The sequence below is a fragment of the Platalea leucorodia genome (genome assembly GCF_965183815.1).
Source record: "Platalea leucorodia genome assembly, chromosome: 9".
NCBI classification, from domain to species: Eukaryota; Metazoa; Chordata; class Aves; order Pelecaniformes; family Threskiornithidae; genus Platalea; species Platalea leucorodia.
The window spans coordinates 39,591,104-39,614,429 of record NC_138831.1 but is presented as its reverse complement, the minus strand read 5'-3'; the positions used below and the strand labels follow the sequence as shown (position 1 = coordinate 39,614,429).

The 23,326-nt window shown below is 40.4% G+C and overlaps 1 protein-coding gene across 2 annotated transcripts in view; it reads left to right on the top strand.

Annotated features, from left to right (window-relative positions):
• FBN1 (fibrillin 1) overlaps nucleotides 1–23,326 on the top strand; it is a gene marked incomplete at its 5' end in the record, with an annotated part of 157,900 nt that overhangs the window by 108,384 nt on the left and 26,190 nt on the right. For both annotated transcript variants that reach the window (XM_082322558.1, XM_082322557.1), the window contains 13 exons: nucleotides 8,142–8,264; nucleotides 8,822–8,944; nucleotides 10,761–10,886; nucleotides 12,444–12,566; nucleotides 13,165–13,287; nucleotides 14,164–14,328; nucleotides 14,722–14,790; nucleotides 14,903–15,028; nucleotides 16,382–16,504; nucleotides 17,161–17,319; nucleotides 18,226–18,297; nucleotides 20,888–21,013; nucleotides 22,108–22,230. In XM_082322558.1, the coding sequence (XP_082178684.1) occupies nucleotides 8,142–8,264; nucleotides 8,822–8,944; nucleotides 10,761–10,886; nucleotides 12,444–12,566; nucleotides 13,165–13,287; nucleotides 14,164–14,328; nucleotides 14,722–14,790; nucleotides 14,903–15,028; nucleotides 16,382–16,504; nucleotides 17,161–17,319; nucleotides 18,226–18,297; nucleotides 20,888–21,013; nucleotides 22,108–22,230 (1,581 nt within the window). The remainder of the gene's footprint in view (nucleotides 1–8,141; nucleotides 8,265–8,821; nucleotides 8,945–10,760; nucleotides 10,887–12,443; nucleotides 12,567–13,164; nucleotides 13,288–14,163; nucleotides 14,329–14,721; nucleotides 14,791–14,902; nucleotides 15,029–16,381; nucleotides 16,505–17,160; nucleotides 17,320–18,225; nucleotides 18,298–20,887; nucleotides 21,014–22,107; nucleotides 22,231–23,326) is intronic.

The window sequence follows — 23,326 nt, the reverse complement described above, 5'->3', positions numbered from 1 at the left end:
TGAAACAAGTGACAAAATGTCCACTGGGAACACAAGTGGGCTGCATTGTTGTTGGTCTAAGAGAACAGAAAATGTCATTGCATATAACTTGGCAGACCCCTGAGGACCTCAGTGCATTTGGATTAGTTAATTGTATACTATGCATGCAAATAACAGGTATCTGTTCCAAGCATTGTTTTGGCAAACGCAGATGGCTTGAAATATGTGCTAAAATATATTTTCAGTTTTTGCAAAGTGGCAACAATACAGCTACTCAACTACATTATATCAGCAAATTCAGAATTTGCATTATTTCATGTACTGCCAGCAAACAGAAATGAGATTCAAATATACAGGCTCCGTGGGCATGATATTAATAATCCTAGTGCTGGTGTCTCAAGCCAAGGTGTTGAGAGTCTTAGGCTTTGCCCAGATATGAATGCAAACATATGTTTAATATAATTTCTAATGTAGACTTAGGGTAAACACATTTCTGGCAATGTCTTTGAGACAAACTTTTATTCTTAGTCTGCCCTTATTGTACAGAGTTAATAATATACTTCTGTAAGTGCCCCAAATATATGAAGCTGGTTTTTTACAGCTCTCATAGAACAATCTGAGAGCTGGAGTTGTACTTTGCATATTGGACCGTGGACGAATAGATGTGCATTAGTAACAGCTGCCTTTGACTTACATATGAACTGATCTAAATCCAAGAAATCCCTAATTGTACCCTGTAGACCAACATTTCAACGTTCTTTGTTTCTGTGCTAAATTATATGAAGATCTTCAGTACTCTAAACCTGAAAACCCTCATGCTGATCAGTAACACATGGAGCAGCTATCACTCCCAGAGTACTGAGTGATGGTCAGGAGCAGTCAGGGAAGATGAAGCAACCAGTAGAAGGCAAGAGACAGAGAAAGGTCACGGAGGCAGGGGAGGAATCTGAGGTATGGCTTCTGGGGAAGTGCCTGGAAATAGCCACCATTTTGGCAGCATGTGACGCAGGGTAGTGGCAAATGTCCCAAGAAATACTTTTTTGTTAATGGAGAGGCAGGGAAATCCCTCCTTCCTGGTCCCAGCCAAGCCCAGCCCTCTGGATGGGAGCTGTTTGCTATGTGGGCTCTTCCCACTGCTTTGCACGTCTTTATCTTTCCCTCAGCCCATCCTCTGCTGCTTTTGACTATATGCCGGTGTCCTAGGGAGGATGGTACTCACCAGGAAAACCACCAGGACACCTTAATGACAACAGATGCTGTTGAGGGGCTCAGTAATTTGAGAGAGGCCAGTGGTCTAAGACAAAAAGGTGACATATCAGTTATGCTGATACAGCTGAGATGGGACCATACTCAAATCACCAAAATCTTTTGGATTTAAATAAGAAAAGGGAAGAAGCAGAGCAAGAACTTTCTAGGTTGGTTTCATGCTGAAGAAACTGTGTGGATACAGGTCCCGTTGTGACTACAGTGTGCAGATTTTCACATCTGTTTTTTTAAAAGTTTGATTTCCTGGTGGACACCTTTGAATTTCCCCACCTCATGTTTGCACAGTACTACAGCAGAGCTGAAAGTCCCAGGCTCAGGTACTGCAGACCATGAGAGCATCCTTCAAGACTTCTTCTGGAGGGACCTTGCCAACAGCACCTTGACCCCAGGATTCAGTTCTTGTCTCACAGAAAGATCAAAAGCATCCACAGTTTTTAGGAACTCCCGTGAAAAAAAAAATTACAAAAATGTGTACAATGCTTTGAATGGGAGGTTCTCTGTTTCATGAGAACAGCTAAATAACGTCCTCTGGGTTCCATTACAGTTTTGTCTAAATATTTTAGCTCCCTTGTCATTACTGATTGTTTCCATTTTAACAAATAAACATGTTTTTTTCCCCAATCATTTAACAGTATTCAGAATCCACCCACTGACTTACATTCCCATCCCACACAGATGTTAGTTCCCCCCCTCCTTGGTTCTCAGTAAGAATGTGGACAGAGTTTAGTAACAAAAATATAATTTAAAAAAAAATTACGCAAAAATATACATTGTAGATGCAGGTTTCCTAGGCAAAGTGCTACAAATGGTTTAATTTCCATTCACAAGGCAAATTGTGGCAAGACTGACTTAGAGCAGTTCATTTTAGATTTTTCTAGGCAGGCAATGGTACATAGCCACTAGAGAGAAGTTTGCAAAGTTTTCCCAGATCCTGGTTCCAGACTGCCCAGCTTTATGACAAATATCTTGTCTCTGCTTTTTCTGTCAATAAAGTATACGTGTACTTGTGCAGAGATGAAATCCTGTATTGGCACTTGCCGTTGTGTTTTGTGATTCATCACCACTCTGGAGTATTGCCTGTAAATTTGCAATATTTCACTGTTGATGTAGAGCCTTAGATTTACTTGCTCTGATATTTTCACAGAGGAACAAATTCTTCTTTGACTCTCTCCCATCCATCCTTGCCAGTTACGGCTGCCTGCGCAGACCTCCTGTTTGCTCCTGGTGGAGCTGTGCTTGCACAGGCTTAGGGCACTCTTCACAAAGTCAGACTGAACGATGTGAACTTGGGGGCAGAAGTTGCCCGAGATGGTCATCAGATCAAAAATAAATGTGCTTTAAAAGTCATCTGGATTTCTCCACGGCAGTCTCAGGGAATTGGAGGGCTGAGACAAGGCTCTGACTCTGCAAGGGCCGTGCTGGTGCCATTTGGAGAAAGACTAGTGGAAGATGTTCAGCTGTAGCCTTAGTGTGGGGTGTGAGGTTAGGGAGTCTGGGCTTAAACATTACTTGCTGTCATCCAGTAATGATGGCGATCGTGGATAAGGAGGAGTGAGTGCGCACTGTATACTTGCACGGCTGACGATAACACAGTTATACGGAGAAGGACACCTGATATAGTGAAAGGGAGAGGTGAGCCCTGTCATTTGCCCTCAGAAATAGGTCCATAATGTTTTGTGACTTGTACAATGTGCTTGCCTTTCACCCCTGCCTTTGGCTTCTGGACATTAATAATACATTATGTTTCAGTCTTGATGGCACAAGAGAGTTCTGGTATCAGTGAAACAAAAACATTTCCCCTTGAGAATCTGGGAGCTGGCTGTGTCAGGCCAAATATCAGAAGATAATAATATTAAGATGCTGCCCGCCAAATGCGGGTATTACAGAAGGAGCGTATTGTGAGTAGGTATCTATCCAGCAATAACATACTGTGCCCCAGGCGGATGACGTAAGGATGAATGGCAGGCAAGAACTGAACTGCCCATGTGAAACTCCAAGAGGTGCTTACGGTGCAGTATGCTGAATAAAATCCAAGAGTGATTCCAAAAGAGAAAACAATTTTACAGGTATAGAGATCAGAATAGGGGAATTTTTCCATCTATTTTTCTACTTGTGTGAGTGCTAAGTTGAAATTCACAGTCTTCTCCCTCTGAACAGCCTTCCCTTTTACCTATGTGATTACATGGGCAGCAACCCAGGAGGAGGAAATGCCTTGTGACTTCCACCAGACGACTGGCCCTATGGGAATCAGGCCCAGGCTTGAAATACCAGTGAAATGTCAGCGTGATAAAACACACAGATATGCAGAGAGCGCCAAAAAAATTTAAAAGTCAGAAAATGCTTAAGAGATTTGCATAATTCCTGACACAGAGTACTGATTTATAGGCGGAGACTGAATTAAATTCACGCTTTGCTAAGAATCCTTCTAGATTATCGAAGCCTCAATGAAACTTAACAGAAAACATAAATGGTACACAGAGTACCTTGAGGATTTCATGCCTTGTGATGAATGTGTGAATTTTCATGGGTTAATGCTCACTCTCATTCTGTTCAAACGCAGAGGAATGACTTAGGTGCTTCCAGAGTATAGGTGTGAATACAGTGACTTATCCCCATGCTCCTCTCTAGCTAGAGTTTAATGACATACTTCCAGACTGCAGAGAGATGTGCTGTGCAGATACTGGCTAGCCATTTTTTTCCTTTGGTTGCCACGTTTGCAAGCACAGTGCCAACATGACAGGTATATATGACATGTATTTTTGCCGCATATCCACAACCCTAAAAATTTGTGCCTCTGTGATTAATGGGAGAGACGCTTTATTAATTGCCAAAGGCTTGAGAGAAAAAATATTTGTCCAGAGAAGAGAGCTGAAGGAGCCAACAAAATAGGGTGACTGACAGGTTTTTTTTTTCCCCAGAGTGCTTGGGATTGTTATGATGTCAGATCTGCATATTATTTATCATGCGTATTCTCATCTGTTGTAGGCAGACAACTCCCTTAGTATTAATGGGAGTTGTGCAATTACAAAGCTGAGAACATGTGTGCAGCAGGACTGGGGCACAAATGGGACCGGCTGAGGATGCAGTGTCAGTCTCAGATTGGAATGTCTTTATTTTCCTTGGCTTGTCACGGCCTCATACTGGAGGCAGGAGGAGAAGGTTGATATAAATCAGTGACTCACTCCTTTACTCTATAGTGAAAATCCCCCTGAAATCAATGGGAATAGGCCATCATTGTGTGAAACCCTGACTTGAGTGGTGTCCTCCTGTGTGCTCTTTGGGTCATGATACCTTTACTCAGACTGAGTAATGCCTTTCTCTTCAAACAATTATACGAAAATAGTTGGGAGTATTTTAAGAGTGTAGTACTGTTTGTACTGCCATGCAGACAGCACAATCTGGACTCTTGCTTTTATTAAAGATATTTATGTTGAGTTAATTTTTCCCCTACAGAGCTCAACTTCTCCTTTTTGTTTCGTTCTGTGAAGCCATAATTCAATACTTACGGCAACATAAATCCATATTAAGCTCCAGTATAAGCAGGCATAAATTCCACTGATTTCACTGCCCCGTTTACACAGGACCGTGTTTGGTCTGAGATTTCTTTTGCCTTGGAAATAATTGCAATGCAATAAATTTAGGCTTATAACTCAGCTGTGCAATGAAAGGAGAGAATAGGGATTATAACAAAACAACATCTGAGTTAAATGCAGATAGCTTGGAAAATAACTAAAATCGGGGATGAAGCCAGTGATGGTATTTTATATGCCTCAATCAGCTTTCATTCAAGTACCTGAAAGCCTTTCCATGCATCAATGAAATAAGCCCTGCAACGTCCCTGTAAAGGTAGATGGTATTAGAAAATGTATTTTGCATTCCGTATTTGATCTTTACCCAGGCAAAAAGCATTGAAATCTATTGATCCCCCCCCCAGAAAAAAGCTGAAAAGGATTTCAGGATTTCGTTCAAAGCATGTGGAATGGTACTTCAGTGGATGATATCTGAGGAAGTTGATACATTATAAAATACCCATGTTTGGATATAGATCTGTGCTTGCAGCTTTCATCCCACATAAGATTCCAAGCTTTTTAGTGTGTGTGTCAAAGAGCTGACAGGGGAACAAGTGTCCAGTGCAAGGGGACCAGTGTCATGATGCTGCTGTTCTACTGAGAGATGTTAATGGGGGCTCTCAGGTGCAAAGTGTTAGCAGATCAGCGTGAGGTGGGATGGGATGGAGTCCACAGTCACTTCATGTAGAGTTGAAAATTTGTTTTAGATTGCCTTAAATTTGGGCCTGAGCATGATTTCATTGCGGTGTAGCTGTTGCATGCAAGTTTCTGTTTGTGTTTGCTGGTGGTTTAAAAAAATTCTTGGCAGAAATCTCTCCACTGATGATGTTTTTTGTGTTGTTTTGTTGCGCTCCACAGGGTATAAGGAAGCATGTGATTGTTTGTATGTTTCAAAGCATCAAATAATCAAATACAGTGCAACCTTAGTGTTAGCAGTGGTTTAACAGTTTGGGTTTTAAAATAATGTAAAGGTTAAAATATAGAGTGTTTGCCTCAGCTTTTTTATGTCAATGTATACTGTAGCTGACCTCTCAAAATTCCTTCTAGTCGTTCCCTTCAGTCCAAGCCAAAATGAGGGTTTTTTTTCTGACCACCCTTAAGATTTTTGACAGACACTAGTTTCCTGTTTAGGGTGATGTTATCTTCATATGAGTTTCTGCACATGCTAAAGACAAATATGCTCTGAGATTATCTGCTTCTGATCCTTTTTTTAAGTTTTAAAAAGCAAGTGTCCATTTGCATGTTTTCAGGCTTGTTGGTGCAGTCAACATTCATTAATAGTAGATTCCAGCTGCCAGATTTAGATCTATATCTAGACTTCAGGATTCAGATTATGGGAATACTCACGTCTGGGGTTTTGATTCAGAGTGATGCCTCATTTAGAAAGAAACGCAGAAAAGTAAGATTGGATGCAATTCCACTATACAGACTTAAAAAGAAAAACAAACACAAAACCAACCAACCAAACAAACCCCAAACCAACAGTGGGTTTGGGTAGTTTCTGGACTTGAGTATTTAATTGTAGCATGACAGAGGTATGTTGTCTGCTTCTCAGAGTCACGAGTAGCCTTTGTGAAAAGACAAAATACATGTACAGGGCATAGAGAAAGGACACAGAGCCTTTTGTCTAAAGAAGGGTGAGCAGAAAAACCTAAGGGTTACGAAGGAAATGGTTAAGATGGTACCTGGACACTTTCCCCAATGGGTCCGCTCTCTTGCCCTCTTTAAAGAGCTAATTGGTTTTAGGTGTAATGGTAGGGAAACTGAAGTCTGTGGGTTTGGGGCTGAGAACCCCAAAGGTTGTTACATGGTTGATGGCTGATGCCTTTTCTTAATCATCTTCTCAAGAGGGGTCTGAGCTGGGTTTTTTTGTGTGGAATCATGCAGAGTTTGTGATCTTTTCCCTTTCCATCAGCTATTGTACAGAATGAGATGATTTAGCTTACTGCAACAGCAAAGGCACCTGGGAAGGCTGAAAAAATTGGTATAAATATTAACTGATTTGATGTGAACTCTAGATAATTTACATCCTGCATGGAAGTAAAGCACAGTTAGAGAGAGCTCGGTTACAGAAAACACTGCAAAAACCATAGCTCAGATGTGTAAAGAAAATTCCTGCCAGTTTTGTTTTAGTTACCAGTAGTAATTTCTGAAAACTTTGCCTCTGAGTTTATACATTCTCCAAGTACTTATATGGGGCATTAGTACTGTTTTGTGACAAGGAAGAATAGAGTTCAGTTTGGTTTTTTCTGTCTATACATTTTGACATTGCCAGAGAATGCCCAAGAATGAAAATAAGGTGAAAATAGCAAGTACTGAAATAGAATGTGCTGGCACGAATACATATGTTGAAGATTGGATGACTTGCTGCCTGGTGTCTCCAAGGATGCTGTCTTTTTTCCACTGTGTTAGGTTTCCTGCATTCTTAATAAACTGCATGCCTGATGAGCTTTGTGTCCATGAGCTGTCACGTTAAATACAGTGATACAGCCGGTCCTCCATCTTCCACACAGTCTCTGGCAAAGCAGAACCTGGCTTCATTAACTGCCTAGGGATAATCCTAGGAGGGGTTTGCAGGTGGTACCCAGCTGGTGTTCATCAGCATCCTTGCAAATACGCTGGGGGCTGTGGGAATGCTGCATTCCAGGAGTCCCTGGGCAGCAGAGTTGCGTCTGAGACCTTTTAGCAAACCACGCAATGTAGAGCCACCCGAGTCCCTCTCTGTGGACTCCAGGATGGGCAGATGGGAAAGCTGTCTTCTTTCTCTGTCATGTTAAGGTATGGTCAAGATGCACTACCATTGTAGTGGTATCTCTCTATAGTCAGGGGAGCACAGGTCTTCACACCAGCTCTTAGTCATCAAATTTGACCCACAACCTGTTGCAAAGCTGCTTGACAAACATACATCCCAGGATGCTGAACACCTGCAGTGGTAATCTACGGATGCTAGTCCTCTTCTTCCCAAAGGCTGTGGCCTCAAATTCTTTCTGAGCGCAACAGAAAAAGAAGGAAAACCTGAGTTGCTGTTTTCCTCCTTGAATATAAAAGTTACCAGACTTTGGAGTGAACTGCAGAAGTACTGCTTTATATGCCTATCAGAAAAATAGATAGTAGGGCAGCACATGTTTGAAATATGCTACATGCAGCTTTGCTTTTCTTTGTTGTGATTTTATTTCTCTTCTGCTTCATTTTCAAACGTCATGTTATACAGAAATGCAGGCTTGCTTTCATGTTCACATTGTCTTTGTTGAGAAATTCCTGTACCAGTTATCTGGATATGAGAAAGTTTGATCCATGAACTCTTCAAACATCTCTGTATTTTTACAGATATCAATGAGTGTGAAATTGGAGCCCATAACTGCGATAGACACGCCATATGTACAAACACAGCAGGAAGTTTCAAATGTAGCTGCAGCCCTGGCTGGATTGGAAATGGTATCAAGTGCACAGGTGAGGGTCATATGCATTTGCATTTATTTGTAAGGTCACACCAAAACTAGGTCCTAGCAATTCTGAAAAAAAACAATACCACACCTGCAAATTGAGAAGACAAATGGTTACCAAGCTTGTTAGGTCGATTTGACATGATCTGTTGGAGGGCAAATTCTCTGCCATGGTAGCTGTGAAATCAGCGTTAACTCGTTTGGCTTGTGAGATGGTGAAAACACACTGGACCATGGAGAGAGATGCTGTGTCCTTGAGGACAGCTGATGGGAGGCAGTGAGAGGTCTCCTGGTGCATTCAGTGAAAACAAGATGCAGGTCTTGGTTTTGAGAGTGCCCTGCAGCTTCCTCATCCACAATTACCTTGTCAGACTTCTTTGTTGGGCTGCAAATAAGCTGTGCCTGCTTTTCCAGTCAGATTACCCCCACGTATGTGTGGGTTTTATTGTGGAAGATTATTTAAAGTAGAGCTTCTGTGTGCCATACGCTATTTAAAGTTTGTATTCATGGTGTGTTTTTTTAACTAATGTTGTTTTTTTTTTTTTTTTTTTTATTATTTTAAAGATCTGGATGAGTGCTCCAATGGAACCCACATGTGCAGCCCACATGCTGACTGCAAGAATACCATGGGCTCTTACCGGTGCCTGTGTAAAGAAGGTTATACTGGGGATGGCTTCACTTGTACAGGTGAGCTTTCTTAGGAGAGCATTGGATGACCTCCAGTGGTACCTTGCAACCTAAGTTAGTCTACGATTCAATGCACAAAAATAGCTTTTAAACATTGGAAATTATTCTCTAATATGCCATCTTCCATTGTCTTCTACTTCACCTAACTTGCCATAACTTGAAAGAAATACTGTGTATTATACCTAGTCTAAAGCAATCACTTTTTTCACTTGATAAAACGCAAGTTTTCATTGAGCCTTTCTTGTTAGTTGGAGTGGGTGGCAAAATTATTAAAACAATGCTTGATCATGTAATTTGGCTAGTTAGTTAGTAAACCAGTCCATTGGCTACCCACCTTAACATTTAAATAATAGGGCACATGCATTAAAATTACTTCATAAAATTGCCTAAAAATGTTTGTTCTTTCCACAAGTGAGTGTGTGTTGTCTGCCCTCTTTACGGCATCATCCTGACAGATGGTGTCAGGACGCAGTGCTGACATGTAGAATGATGGAAGTAGCTGCTTCTGAAACCTTATTTTATAAACTGTAAATGTGATTATAAAACGTTGCTAGAGAGATGTTTCCCACCCACACTTCAGTCTTCTGCTTTGAAGAACAGATTAGCTCATGTAAGCTTAGTCATCAGGAGCCCTGCTATTACACCAAGGATATTAGTGTTGCTGGTGATGCTACATGGAGGGTGACCCTGTTTGGAATAAAGCCATGTGATAGACAGCTGGTGGGCCAGGTTTTCAGCTGGTGCAAATCAGCAGCACTCTATCAACTACAGCAGGTTTTTATGGCATCTGAGAATCTAGCTCAGCAGGTTTACGGCTGAATTTGAATCATTCCAAATTATAAATGGACGCTGGGATTCTGTTTAATTCTCTCCATATAATTTACTCTTGAATCTGATTCAGCTTCCTTAGTGGCCTTCATAACCCAGTACTTTTTGTTAATTTCCCATATGATGATTTCCAGGAGTCTATAAACTGTATCTTTCAAATGGAGTGCTTACAGAGTTTCTGCATTCAGTAGAACTTTTTTTTTTTTTAAATTTGGATACTTTATTGTTCGTGGATTCAAGAGGTGGCTGGGACTCAAACTAGGGCATGCAACTGTTCCGTAAGCCCTCTGCCAAAGCATGCAGCATTCGCCCTGGTGGGTACTACCTTTGATTTGCCAGCCATGGACTTTTACAAGCTCACATGGCCAGCCAGACTCTTATTGCAACAAGTAGGGTGTTTTTGTGATGTATAAAATTTCAGCTAGAGAATAAGGGCCACAATCTATCTGAAGGGCAGCGTAGTCCAGTAGCAAGGCTGTTTTTCTCATCAGCTGTTAACCTGCAGTTTAATTTTGATCAAGTTATTTTCACCTCAGTGCCACTTTTTGTCAGTGTTTTGTATGTTTGGCATGGAGACCGCCTGTTACCATATGTTTGCTCATTGCACAGTAAACGTCTTTTTTCAATTGCTGCCTCTAGGCTTTGCTGTAATAGAAACAATAACTATAATAAAATTCACGTGCTCATTCTGAGTCTAAATTTGACCCTGTGTACTGCCTCCAATTGTTATTAACTGTAGCTACTTTAGGAGTCTGTGCTTCTCTCTGATTTTCCTTTTGATTAGAAGCTGTATTTTCAACATGTCAGAAATACACCAAGCTGTTACATGTAATAGCCTCTGCACATAAGTAGATTGCAATTTCTTCTGCAAGTGTTCAGAGCTAATAGGATAGTTAAAATCCTTGGAACACTGCATGCTTCAGCTGAAACAAATGTTGGTGAGAAAACCATGTTTACTCTAAACCTGCAATTCCTCTTCCTTTTACAGACCTCGATGAATGCTCAGAAAACTTGAATCTCTGTGAAAATGGGCAGTGCCTCAATGCCCCTGGAGGATATCGCTGTGAATGTGATATGGGATTTTTGCCAAGTCCAGATGGGAAAGCATGTGAAGGTAATTCTCTGTAAGCTTTAAACACTCAACAAATTCCGCCTTAATAATATTTAATGTTTGAAAAATTTTACAATTGGTTGCAGTTGTGGTTGTATTGAGAACTGCATGAAAATAGTCAATAGTAGTTGCTTTTTTAAATTTATACATTTATTATGGGCCTCTAGGTGTTCATCTACCTATTGTATATAGAAAGAACAGCTTTTTGGAGCCTATCTTATGACACATTATTTGTGGGTCTGATTGGTGATTCAAATGGTGCTGTCAGCTGCCGTTTCATCTTGACCAGTTGTACCCGCTTCTTCATTTTATTAATAACAATTAAACAGAAAAAGTTGTTACTTCGCCTTGGTGTATATGAGGCTGAAAAACACTGATTTGGTAGCTAATACAGTGAACATGCTTTGAGGGCTTCTGTGAGGTGCAGGATCGGAGTTTGAAGCCTTGCAGAAAGTTTATACAACCACAAAAAAAAAAAAAAAATCCCATGAGTATTCAGTTTTGAAAGTGAGTTGTCAGTTAACTTCTTACAACTCATTCGTAAGAGCTTTGCATATGCAAAGATTCACAAGAATCAAATAATAAACATGTCACCAACATGATTAAGGTCATACATTTGATTGTAACATTTGAAATCCTCAGTTGATGTAACGCTAATCAGTTAAGTCAGTTAAGAAGCAGCCATATCATCTGACATAGTAATAACTCATAGTAACTGGTATTTGATGGAGTTCATAAGTACATCACTATAAATAGGATTTTTTCCCCTGAAAAGTGTTCTGTGTATTGTTTTTAGTAATCTACCAAGAGAAATAATTTATGAGAGTGAATTTTTGTGTAAACTAAAACAATATTAGGTTTCATAATTTTTCATGAAACAATTTACTTCCAAACTTTTTAGCTAACTTTAAATAGCTTATAGAGAGCCTAGCTCCTGTTGCTAAAACAGACTTCCCTTGATGTCTCAGATGTGTACAATAAATGCAGTATTTTAAGGTCATTTGTAAACATACACTTTTTTATTGCATCAAATTGGTTGTTCTTTGTGCAGTGCATACGACATTCAATAAGTACAGAATCAGATGCAGTGCTTTGGACAAAAGGCACAAAAATGAGCTCCACTTGCCAAACTTGAGATCTGTCAAATGCAGAAACCTGAAGATGAGCGTCAAGTTCACCTTTGGGCACAAGCTTTTCCTTTGCTGATGTCCAGCTTTCTGCACATGACTGCTGATTTAGAATAAACTTCATTCTTTAAAGCGTATCTCCTGCCATGTTTAATTTTGCTACTTGTCAGATTAGCCCACTAATAAGCTCAGATTGTTTCTGGCATGGCTTCCAGGGGCACTGGAAAGAGCCTTTTGCCCCCAGAAAAAGGTTATGGATTAGGTTCCTTGGGCACCAAACATAAATCTTGCATGTTATTTTTTCTGGTGTTACATGGTGTGCAGGAGCAGTTGGCTTCCAGATCCATGTTTTCTGAACCTTTTTGCCGTTCTCTGTCTGTGTCTTAAAAAGATAAGGAAACCTCATATTTTTCCCCTTCTGTTCCTCTATCAGATATTGATGAGTGTTCACTTCCTAACATCTGTGTCTATGGTACTTGTCATAACCTCCCTGGACTTTTCCGATGCGAGTGTGAAGTGGGCTACGAGTTGGACAGAAGTGGTGGTAACTGCACAGGTAAAGATACTTTTGAACAACATGCTTTTTAATTTTCTGTTAGTGTTGTGGTCGGCTCCTTAGGAAATTCCTTTAAAAAGCTATACAAATCAGACTGGATATAGGAAAATATAGACTTCCCTACTGTATAACACAGGATTCTCCTTCTCACCTTTTCTACACTCCTGTTTCCCCCTTTTTGTCAACCTCTGATATCCCATTGGCTTAAGAGAAGAAGGGGAAAAAACAGAGCAAACTCCTCTGTCTGTCCACGTCTCCCACGTGGAGATGCGTTGTGCCTTGTAGTTTCCATTCACAGTACTTGATGGTAAGCTATGACCTTGTCATGTATTTTTCCCTTAAGTATTTTTTTAGTACTTCGTGTGAATTTTAGTTCATAGATTAGTAGGAAAAACACTTTTTTTTTTTTCCCCCTATGAAATGATGAATTCATCTCAGACTACTGTTCTTCTAAAATGTGTATGTATTTTCCAGAGCTTTGTGGAGCTCAGTATCTCATAACTAATGGATTTGTGGTGGTCAGCATATGATACTTGATCTATCGATGGTTTGCACTGTCCTGGAGTATTTGTTTACCAAGTGCTGTTTTTTCTTGCAGATGTTAATGAATGTGCAGATCCCACGACCTGCATTAGTGGCACATGTGTCAATACTGCTGGTAGTTACACCTGTGAGTGCCCTCCTGATTTTGAGCTGAATCCCACCCGAGTTGGATGCGTTGGTAAGGGACCACTCCTTATGTTGTTTACAAGTGAAGTTGCACAGATGGGATGCAAGGCTAACTGCTTAGGAATAAAGTCCCAGGTCATGGAAAAGGGCTGGAACAGGCTTTCCAACTCCCACCCCACTGCCCCGGCTTAGAAGTTGTAATACTGCAGCGCGAATATGTCCAGAGTGATGTAGCATGCCAGCAGTGCCCGGCTGCCAGAACCAACCCCTTGGGGCTTGTTACAGCTGTCCACAATTTACAGCAGGCATGAGACAATTTTAAATTTCAACAAGCTTAAACCAACATCCAGCTGGCACCAAGATGGCAGGCAAATGAAGTTGCGGATTAAAGCCACCCATGCTCTTGGAGCATTGAGTGCAGTTTGGCTAGGTGCAGCTTCATGACCGATGGAAATGCTCTTATGTTAGGCTCCAACTGCTTAGTAATCTTCTGATATTTTTTGGCTTTTGTTTGTTTAAGAGGGCATAGGGATGCTTCTCAAATTCAAATGTATTTGAAATTCCTAACATTTAGTAGATGCTTTCATGCTTGTTAACATCAAGGAGAGGAGAAAGCAGTGGGTTTCTGGAACTGGAAGGATGTATAAATATGGGTGAAAATGTGAATCAAAATGAGAAAAGGCCTGGCTGACCTGCCCTTGGTCATGCTGAATATATTCCCTACTTTGTGAGAAGTCCAGCAAAGCCAAGGGATGGGGCACCACTGTCCTAAGTGGGAAAAGCTGGGACTCCCTGGACAAACAGAAGTTACTTTCTTTGGCCATCCTACAAGAAATGAGAGCCATCTTGAAGGTATCATCTCTCATCCTGAGATGATGTGTTTTCCTCTCTCATAAGATGTGTTTGTCATTATGTGCATTCTGCATAGATACACGATCTGGCAACTGTTACCTGGACATTAAAACTCGTGGAGATAACGGTGGCACCTTCTGCAGCAATGAGATCGGAGTTGGTGTTTCCAAGGCCTCCTGTTGCTGCTCCCTGGGCAAAGCTTGGGGAGTTCCCTGTGAACATTGCCCACTTGTGAACACAAGTAAGTCAGCTTTCCTGGGTTAAACACAACGATAAGTGTGTGTTGGACTTTTTTCCTAATTTAGACAAGTAACTCAAATACCAGTGTAATCATTTATTGTCTACATGCAGGGGACAGGTTTCCACCAGTCTTAACCAAAAACTTCACTAGTCTTTCAAAAAGATTATTTAATCAGAATATTATTATCACTTCTAAGCAAGTTTGCTGTTACACAAAAAAATACATTATGAAATGGAATAGCAGTTGATGTTACAGAGTAAAACCTAATGTTTATATATGGTTACTTTGTTACTTTGCATATAAATTAACTGTAATAATCTGATTAATTTTCAAAAATAATTGTGCTGAAAATGCTTCTACTATTTTAAGTTCATAAATCTATTTTGTTTTCAGCTGAATATAAGGTTCTTTGTCCTGGAGGGGAAGGATTCCGACCAAACCCTATTACGGTTATATTAGAGGGTAATGTTTAAATTTTCCTATATTTACACATCTAAAATTATGAAACTCTTCAGTGAGTGTTGTTTTTTAATGGAAAAACATGAATGAAATGTTTGTGGTTTTGTTTGAACAGATATTGATGAATGTCAAGAACTGCCTGGACTTTGCCAAGGAGGAAAATGTATTAATACATTTGGTAGCTTCCAGTGTCAGTGTCCATCAGGGTACTATTTGAATGAAGAGACTCGAGTGTGTGATGGTACGTAGCCTTCACTGAACTAGTCTTCTGCTTTTATTCTTAGAAAATGATGACAGATCAATATGCAGAAGAATTAATCTGTCCTTGAAAAGGAACATAACCAAACCAAGCTTAGGGGTGGGAAAATTGGAACAAGTTGAAGTCTTGCATTGAGAGAGAGAAAATTCCTTCTTAACCATGTTGAACTATATGCAAATTTTTGTTTAAAACGATCCAATTTTCATCAAAACCAGAAAACACAATAATTTTTCTCTAAGTGAGCCATAATTGACTAACCAGCTATAAAAAATAGCTCTTTGGTAATGGATAATGAATAAGCAGTCAGATAAAGAGCGAACTTGCCCCTCAAGTCTGCTGGGATGGTTACAGTGATTCCCTGCCTTTTTTCCACTGCTTATTTTCTCTCCTGCTGATCTCAATGTCCAACTGAAAATATTGGCTGTACTGCAAAACATTTTCCTTCCCCTAGTACAGTCAGTAGTACACGTTCATCACATCACATTACATTAAACTGTCAGGTTGTACTGGATGCAAAACTTTAAGCAACCTATCAAGTCCTTAAATTTCCCATTGCCCAGGCTGTCTTCAGCCTTCCAGACTGTTAATAATGTTAATATAGTGCCTATGATATGCCAAGCACTGCAGAAATACAAAAGATTCAGGTCCTAAATTAAGGCTGAACCAAAGTGCTTCATCCGTATTGTGCTTATGTAGCTCAACAATGTTAAAGAGGAAATCTACCTCTATGTTTGTCCTTGGTGGTGTGTCAAAGATACTTTAAAATGGTAAGGCTAGTGAAATACTTTTGAATTTTTAGGAACAGTGGTGTTTAGGGGGAGGTGTTTTGTTTGGGTTTGGTTGGGGTTTTTTAAACAAAGGTTAAAGTCTCTTGATGAAGTAAACGTGACATCTTGTGCTGGGAAAGTTGCTCACTTTCCCCAGTCAAACAGACCTGAACCATCCAGTCAGTCTGTTTTAGCATCATTACTTATTGAGATGGACACTCCACAGGGAACAGCTTTGGTTCTTGTCCAGATCTGAGAATCCAGAATGGGTGAGATCCTCAAATACTACGTTTGTGCAACAGGTGCAAAAAAACCAAATTGCTGTCTCTGAGCTGCCTAGACATATCAGAGTTCCCATCTTTGCATCACAGCCAGGCTTTCCATGGCCACCTGTGCCACCACTTCCTTCTCTGTGCGGGCTTTACTCTACCATGTCTTCACTCAGAGCCCCTTTAGCTGTCCTCCACTAGTACCTTTGTACCTCAGGCGTTATTGAGATGTTTTCATTCTCAGGATCACAATGAGAAAGCTTCTGTGGCCACTCAACTGCTTTTCTGTTCTCTTGTAGATGTGAATGAGTGTGAAACACCTGGCATTTGTGGACCCGGCACATGTTACAATACGGTTGGGAACTACACCTGCATCTGTCCTCCTGATTACATGCAAGTCAATGGAGGAAACAACTGCATGGGTATGGGTTGTGGGGTTTTTTTGTTTTGTTATAAAAAGCTTTATCTTAGTGCTTTGGGCCAGGGCTTTACCAGGCACAAATCAGAACTATTTCTCTGAATTCAGTTGCACAAGAATTAACTAAATGAAAGACCAAGCTTCTTTCATTAATTTTATTAAATAAAGCAAGTCAGATCACTTTTAATACAGATCTTTCAGTACCTCATCAGAATTTCTCCTTTAATGTGATACTTTCTATGTTCATCCCTTCCAAGTTTCACTTCAGCTTTAAAAGCTTCTACATGTGAAACACTATTAAAATTGCTTAGACTTCATAGAATGAAGTCACAAGCTGTGTACAGTTCTTAGGGGGAACCATAAACAAACTGATGTTGTTTCAGTGTTGGGCAAAAGGCCAATATTAAATCCTTTGATGAATCTGATCAGTGTTACAGCCGTGTCGGTTGCTCTTGACTGTTTGTATTGCGAACACTTTTTCATACTTTTAGAGTAATCTAGGGACAAGCTGTTCTGTAGTACTGTGCAGTGCTGCAGCATCTACTTGACAGGGGTTTAAAAAGTATTCATTTGAAGGAGGGATCTCCTAAACCCTTCAGGTACATCATCTCCCATAAGAGTTGCTAATGCATTGGCCCATGTTTTTCTTCATTTTCACAGATATGAGAAGAAGTCTGTGTTATAGAAATTACTATGCTGACAATCAAACCTGTGATGGTGAGCTGCTCTTTAATATGACCAAGAAAATGTGCTGCTGCTCCTACAACATTGGACGTGCGTGGAATAAGCCTTGTGAACAGTGTCCTATTCCAAGCACTGGTACGTTTTTGCATTGTAAAGCTATTTGAAAGCCTTGGTAACATCATAATTACTATTAGTGGGTGTAACGTTGTAAGAGGTGCTACGTCTTTGTCTCCTCTTCTGTGTCTAAAATGAAGGGATTAATTAATTTTTGGCTTGGAGGTGATCAGCCCCAGTCACAATGAAGGCATATGTGGAGTGGTTTGTGTTCATGCTGCTGGGCCATGCCTCCTTTGTGACAGTTTCCTTGTCTGGGAGGCTTCATGCTCTGTATTGGTTAATCTGTCTCTTTGCGAATGCTTGTTGATCCAGTGTCGAGGCAAGGTTTTACTGGCATTGCTCCAACAAATGTGGTGTCTGCTGTGCTGTGCCTTTGTGGTAGCGTTTGTGGTAGCCATAGGTTTACAGAGGTACCTTGGTCTCCTCTGAGAATGATCTGTGTCAAGCAGCTAAATGTAAGATGTAGGAGTTTCTGCGCTAATTGTATGGGCATACAGGACTCCTCCACACTGGGTAAGACTCTGCAGAGTTGAGCCCAGGACATCCCACTCTGGTTCGAGGTGGTTTGCTTCAAGAACAAACTTCCTAGACACTTATTTAAGTAACTTCCAACTTACAGTTCAGGTTTTTAAAAATCAGATCTGGACTGTAATGCACAGACATAAGCATATGCAAAGAAAAGTCAGCATGTGATCCCAAGCCCTCTACATCTTTTTATTTGCTGATTTCAATGGCCTTTGAATGAGAACCCAAGTGCATACTAAGGGCATCATATGGTGAACGTCGGGGAAGGGTCTGCATACCTCTGTGTTCCCTGCAGGTGCTGAAAGAGTAGAAGAATTTTCTTGGGCAAAGGATGTAATGAATTTTTGAGTGTGGATTAATTCTAAATACTATAATCGCTGCTTTATTTTCCTGTTGCAGATGAATTCTCCACGCTCTGTGGAAGTCAAAGGCCTGGCTTCTTCATTGACATTTATACAGGATTACCAGTTGGTGAGTCGTAATTTCTGTTTTGAACTAAATTCCATGCTACCTCTGCCCAGGGAAGAGGGAAGGTTTGTTTTCCCAATTATTTTTTTCATGGGAGGAATAACGACTAAACAGTGTAATGGAGTTTAGCCCTCCGTTTAAGTCTGAGCCTGCAAACTTTCTGCCCAGCTCCTCCTAGCTGGCCGCAATGATAATTCCTGCTTGTAATCAAGGCAACATAAGCTCCAAAGAAACTGTAATCAGGCCTACATGAACAGGGCACAGATACCGAGAATAAGAGGTCTGGGAGTAAGGCCAACCAGCGTTTGGCCTGAGAGGAATTAGGAGTCTTTCCTTCAGACTAAAGCAGAGATTTAATCTGACATTTCACATCAGTCCCCCTGTGTATTGGTTTGACACAAAAATCCTTTTTTCTGCTCAGCTGGAATATTTCTCACATATGTTATTGTGTATAACATTTGAATCGTGAGTAACAAATTGCAAAACAAAAAGAGGGAGAGAATGAGGAATTCTGAGACAAGGAGTTGAGTAAATCCCTATTGGGACTCCCTTTTGTTTTTATTCACACAAAAATGCAAATAAGAAGCAGATAATGTGCCCTGTAAGAAACAGAGATAGCATATAGGCCGTAGTCAGGTGCTTTAGCATTAAGCTGTTGCTGTGCTGCAGTGTTCAGCTAGTTAGATGGAACTATTTCTAGTAAAGCGGGGAATGTAATTTTTAAAGAAGTTACAGAAATGTACAGTATTTATTATTTACCAGGTCATTTCTTAGAAGCAAAGTTCCTCCTTCTAGCTATTAGCATTAGCCCAATTTGTTGCCCAGTCTACTCAGGCTAATTGGGCCATTCATCACTCTCTACAACTACATGAAAGGAGGTTGTAGCGAGGTGGGGGTCGGTCTTTTCTTCCAGGTAACAAGCGATAGGACAAGAGAAGATGGCCTCAAGTTGCGCCAGGGGAGGTTTAGACTGGATATTAGGAAAAATCTATTCACTGAAAGGGTTGTCAGGCACTGGAACAGGCTGCCCAGGGAAGTGGTTGAGTCCCCATCCCTAGAGGTATTCAAAAGACATTTAGATGTGGTGCTTAGGGACAGGGTTTAGTGGTGGACTTGGCAGTGCTAGGTTAATAGTTGGACTTGATGATCTTAAAGGTCTTTTCCAACCTAAATGATTCTGTGATTCTATGATGAGCATCAGCAGGGAGACCTTGGATCATGCTAACATGCATAGGTAAAAGCTGCATCTGTAGCAGTTCACGTGTGTGCCAGGAGTGTTGCAGTCTGCTCCGTCTGCCTGGCCACATCATAGAGCAATGCACATTCAGGAGCCAACTGAAACAGAAGGGCCATCCCACAGAGACCACCAGTACATCCCAGTGCATGCAGCACTGTGGTGAGACTGATGCACGCACAGCTTTACACTGTGAGAATCACAGGCTCTCCCCGCTGCTTTGTGGTCTTGGCAGGTCTCAACTAGCTTGTAGCACTCAACCTGCTGCTTTTGCATGGCAGCTGCTCATGTCCCTTGCATCTGCAGGCACAAGGCATGGGAACAAGGTGGTGCCCACTCTGCAGGGACAGTGCTCTGTGTACCCTGTAATATTTGGTTACAGTCCTTACATGATGTTACTCTTCTGTTTGCGTTAAAGTTCTGTATATTTACTCCAGGTGGTTGTTTCAGAGGCAGAAGTAGTTCTACTTTTACTCATCCCGTATATAATCAGAAGACTCAAAACTACAGAATCTAATATAGGAAATAGAGTTTGATCCAGCAGCAAAATAAAAAAAAATACATTATCTGTTGGAAACTCAATATTTCAATGATAATTTCCCACCATATTCTTTGTCTCGTGTACATCAGTACATGTGGCAGTTTTTACTAAAGGGGGAGGCTTTGGAGGAATCTCTGAACTCTTTCATGTTGTCAGAATATTAAAGGTGTGTAATTTAAGGACCTAATAGGCAAGACACATATTATTGTAATAGCAGCTGGGTTTTTTTTCTGCCAAAATCAGTTACTTAACCCAGGTGTATACAGAACATTGGCAAACTCTGGCTGCCTGGCTTGATCAATCTAGTTAATAGCATGTTGGCAGCCAGATGTTACTTGGCATTGGCACTTTCAAACAATTACATAAAAACATGAAAGTCTTTTCAGATTAACAAGGGTAAACCAGTGCAAAACTAATTCTGACAAGTGTTTGCCTTCAGTCATGCTCTCCTGTATTAAACCAAAGACAGTTACATTCTCTCTGTTTGGCTCTTCCCAGTAACTCCACTGTAACGCTCAGAGAGATGAGGAGGTTCATCAGGGCTGTGGGTGGGAGACAAGAGGAAGGATGTGTCCTACCCTCTGCATTCCTATGTGGCAGGATATATCTTGGCTTACAGTGAAGAGTCAGAACCTGAGGAAATGGGAAATACCTACATTTCCACAGTTTGGAATGACTCACTGTCTGTTGCCATTGGGAACATTCTGATGCTCACATTATGATAATTCTCTTCAGGATAAATGGCTAAGGACATATTCTGTAGCAGAAGATTTCATGAAGTGCTGTTTACAAGTATTTAAAAAAATTTCTTCGTGCAGATATTGATGAATGCAGAGAGATTCCTGGAGTGTGTGAAAATGGGATCTGTATAAACATGGTTGGCAGCTTCCGATGCGAGTGCCCTGTTGGTTTCTTCTACAACGACAAGCTACTGATCTGTGAAGGTAGAGTGCTGATCTCATTCAGAGAAATGGGATTTCACCAGCTGGCAATTCAGACACTGGCAAATCTGATACACTTGCAAGTCATTGTTAATGAGGGGAAAATACTGGTATCAGTGTAATAGGTCTGTGTTAATTAAGACATTTTGAATTCTTTTGTATAGAAAATACCAGATTTTCCATCAGACATCTAAGGCCTTGAAGGAGCATGAGTCAGCAGTCATGGGAAGAAACATTGTTTTTCACATTTGACAGTAAAGCCAAGAAAAGAATAGTAGTCTTGAGTCAGATCATGAGCACAATTTTTTTTTTAATTCCAAGACATGTTTTTCTAATGGAACAAAGATTTCTGTAAATAATATAACACATGATAATTTTTTTCCAATTTAAACATTTCCTAATGTTGTATTAGTCAGTTTAATGTAGAAACTGAAGACAGCAGTATGAGTTGCTGTCATTCTCTGATGTGGGTTATGACTGCTGACAACATGGGTGCTGCAAGCAAGGCATCGAGAGCTTCAAGTAGAAGCATCTTCTGTATGCTGCTTCTAACTGAAACACAGTTACACTTCTAGGGAAATAAATTTCTCTTTTTGCAGCAGGTTATGTGAGGGAAAATTTGTCAAAATTTTTTGCCTAAAATTTCGTGGTGTTGTTTACATTGAAAGCTACTAATACCCAACAGGGATCTTCATGCTGTGTTATGATCAAGGGAGATCCTCATAGTCTCCAGTGGAGATCTATGCAGACATAGCAGCTTACTTATTCTGATCGCAGTCTTAATACTGAAATCCACCCAAGTGAAGTGTTGCAACAGGCCTTTCATGCGCCCTCCAACACCTTCAGAAAACCATTATATAAATTCTCAAAATAGGAATGAATTTTACAAATGAAGTATGTGAGTTTGAGATCATTTCGGGGAGATACCCAAATGTGACCAAATAATTACTTTCATCAATATATTTATTTTTTCAGAATTAGAAAGAAATTCCTATATTTGGGCAAGGTAATACTCTTTACACTAAAAACAAAGTGGTTTTGATGTCTTTCTAGTGCCAGCTTACCATATCAAATAAATTCCTTTTTTGTATTGACAGATATTGATGAATGCCAAAATGGACCAGTGTGTCAGCAAAATGCAGAATGTGTCAACACAGCTGGTAGCTACCGTTGTGACTGTAAACCTGGCTACAGGTTCACATCAACTGGCCGCTGCACTGGTGAGTACTTCTGGCTTGTTTGTGTCAGGGTCTGCAAAAAGTAGTAGATTTTAAAAGAAGTCTAAAAAAAGCATATCTCCTCTTCAGAAAGATGGTATACGAGGAGATGATCTGGGCTCCAAGAACCCGCTTCTTACAGCCTTTTAGGGTATCACATAAACATTCTGGTAATTCCCAGAAGACTAATGGGCCCATCCCATAGAGGCATAAATGAGAGTTAATCACCTGAGTAGGTGTTTGTCTTCCACTTTATCCCACCAACTGCAAGCATTTTTCTGTAGTCCATGTCGTGTCTAGGGAGGGAAGACCAATTGATACCCTACCTTTTGACTAACTATTTTCTGAGACTAAAAATTCAGTTGTGGTCCTAACGGGGACCTTCCTCTCCATAAATTCTTTGATTTTCATTATAATTTGCTAGATGTGTTCTAGCAATTTATTTGCCACTTGTATTTTTACAAATAAATCACTGCTTGCTGGGGGCTCTGCTGATAGGGTGGACTTATCTGCTAGTCCGTAGGCAATAACTAACTTAAAAAGCTTATTGTTAAACTTCCTAACTTTTCTGTGGATTTAAACGGGCCCCTGAACATTATTTTTAAATGCTTGCTGAGTGGGACTGCAGTTCTCTAATCTATTTGCTCCTTCTTCTAATATTGAAGTCCAGAGAGGCATTCATGTTATCTTGATTACTTCAAGAATTGCAGAGATTTTGAAGACTGCTGTAATCCAAGCAGCTCTAAATATTATATACATTTCTGAATAAAATAATAATTACAGCGGAAACTGGTAACATTTTCCTTGGGTTTTTGCTTCTGAGTGCTTGAGTTTTAGGAAGTGTACTTTTCCCTGCAGTGCAGTTTTTCATTGTTTCATGTGACCCTTAAAGGAAAAGGGTGTAGGGGCAACTAGAACACTACTATGAGAACTAAAACTTTCTTTTGTTAAGCTATACAGCGGTACATGTAAATATTCAATATGTTCCTAATGTAATTGTTGTTGTTATGGGTTCGTTACAGCAGTACAGGAAGAGCCAGGGAAGGTTCTGATATGGGTTACAATGCCCAACATGAATTGGCACAAACAGTAATACTTC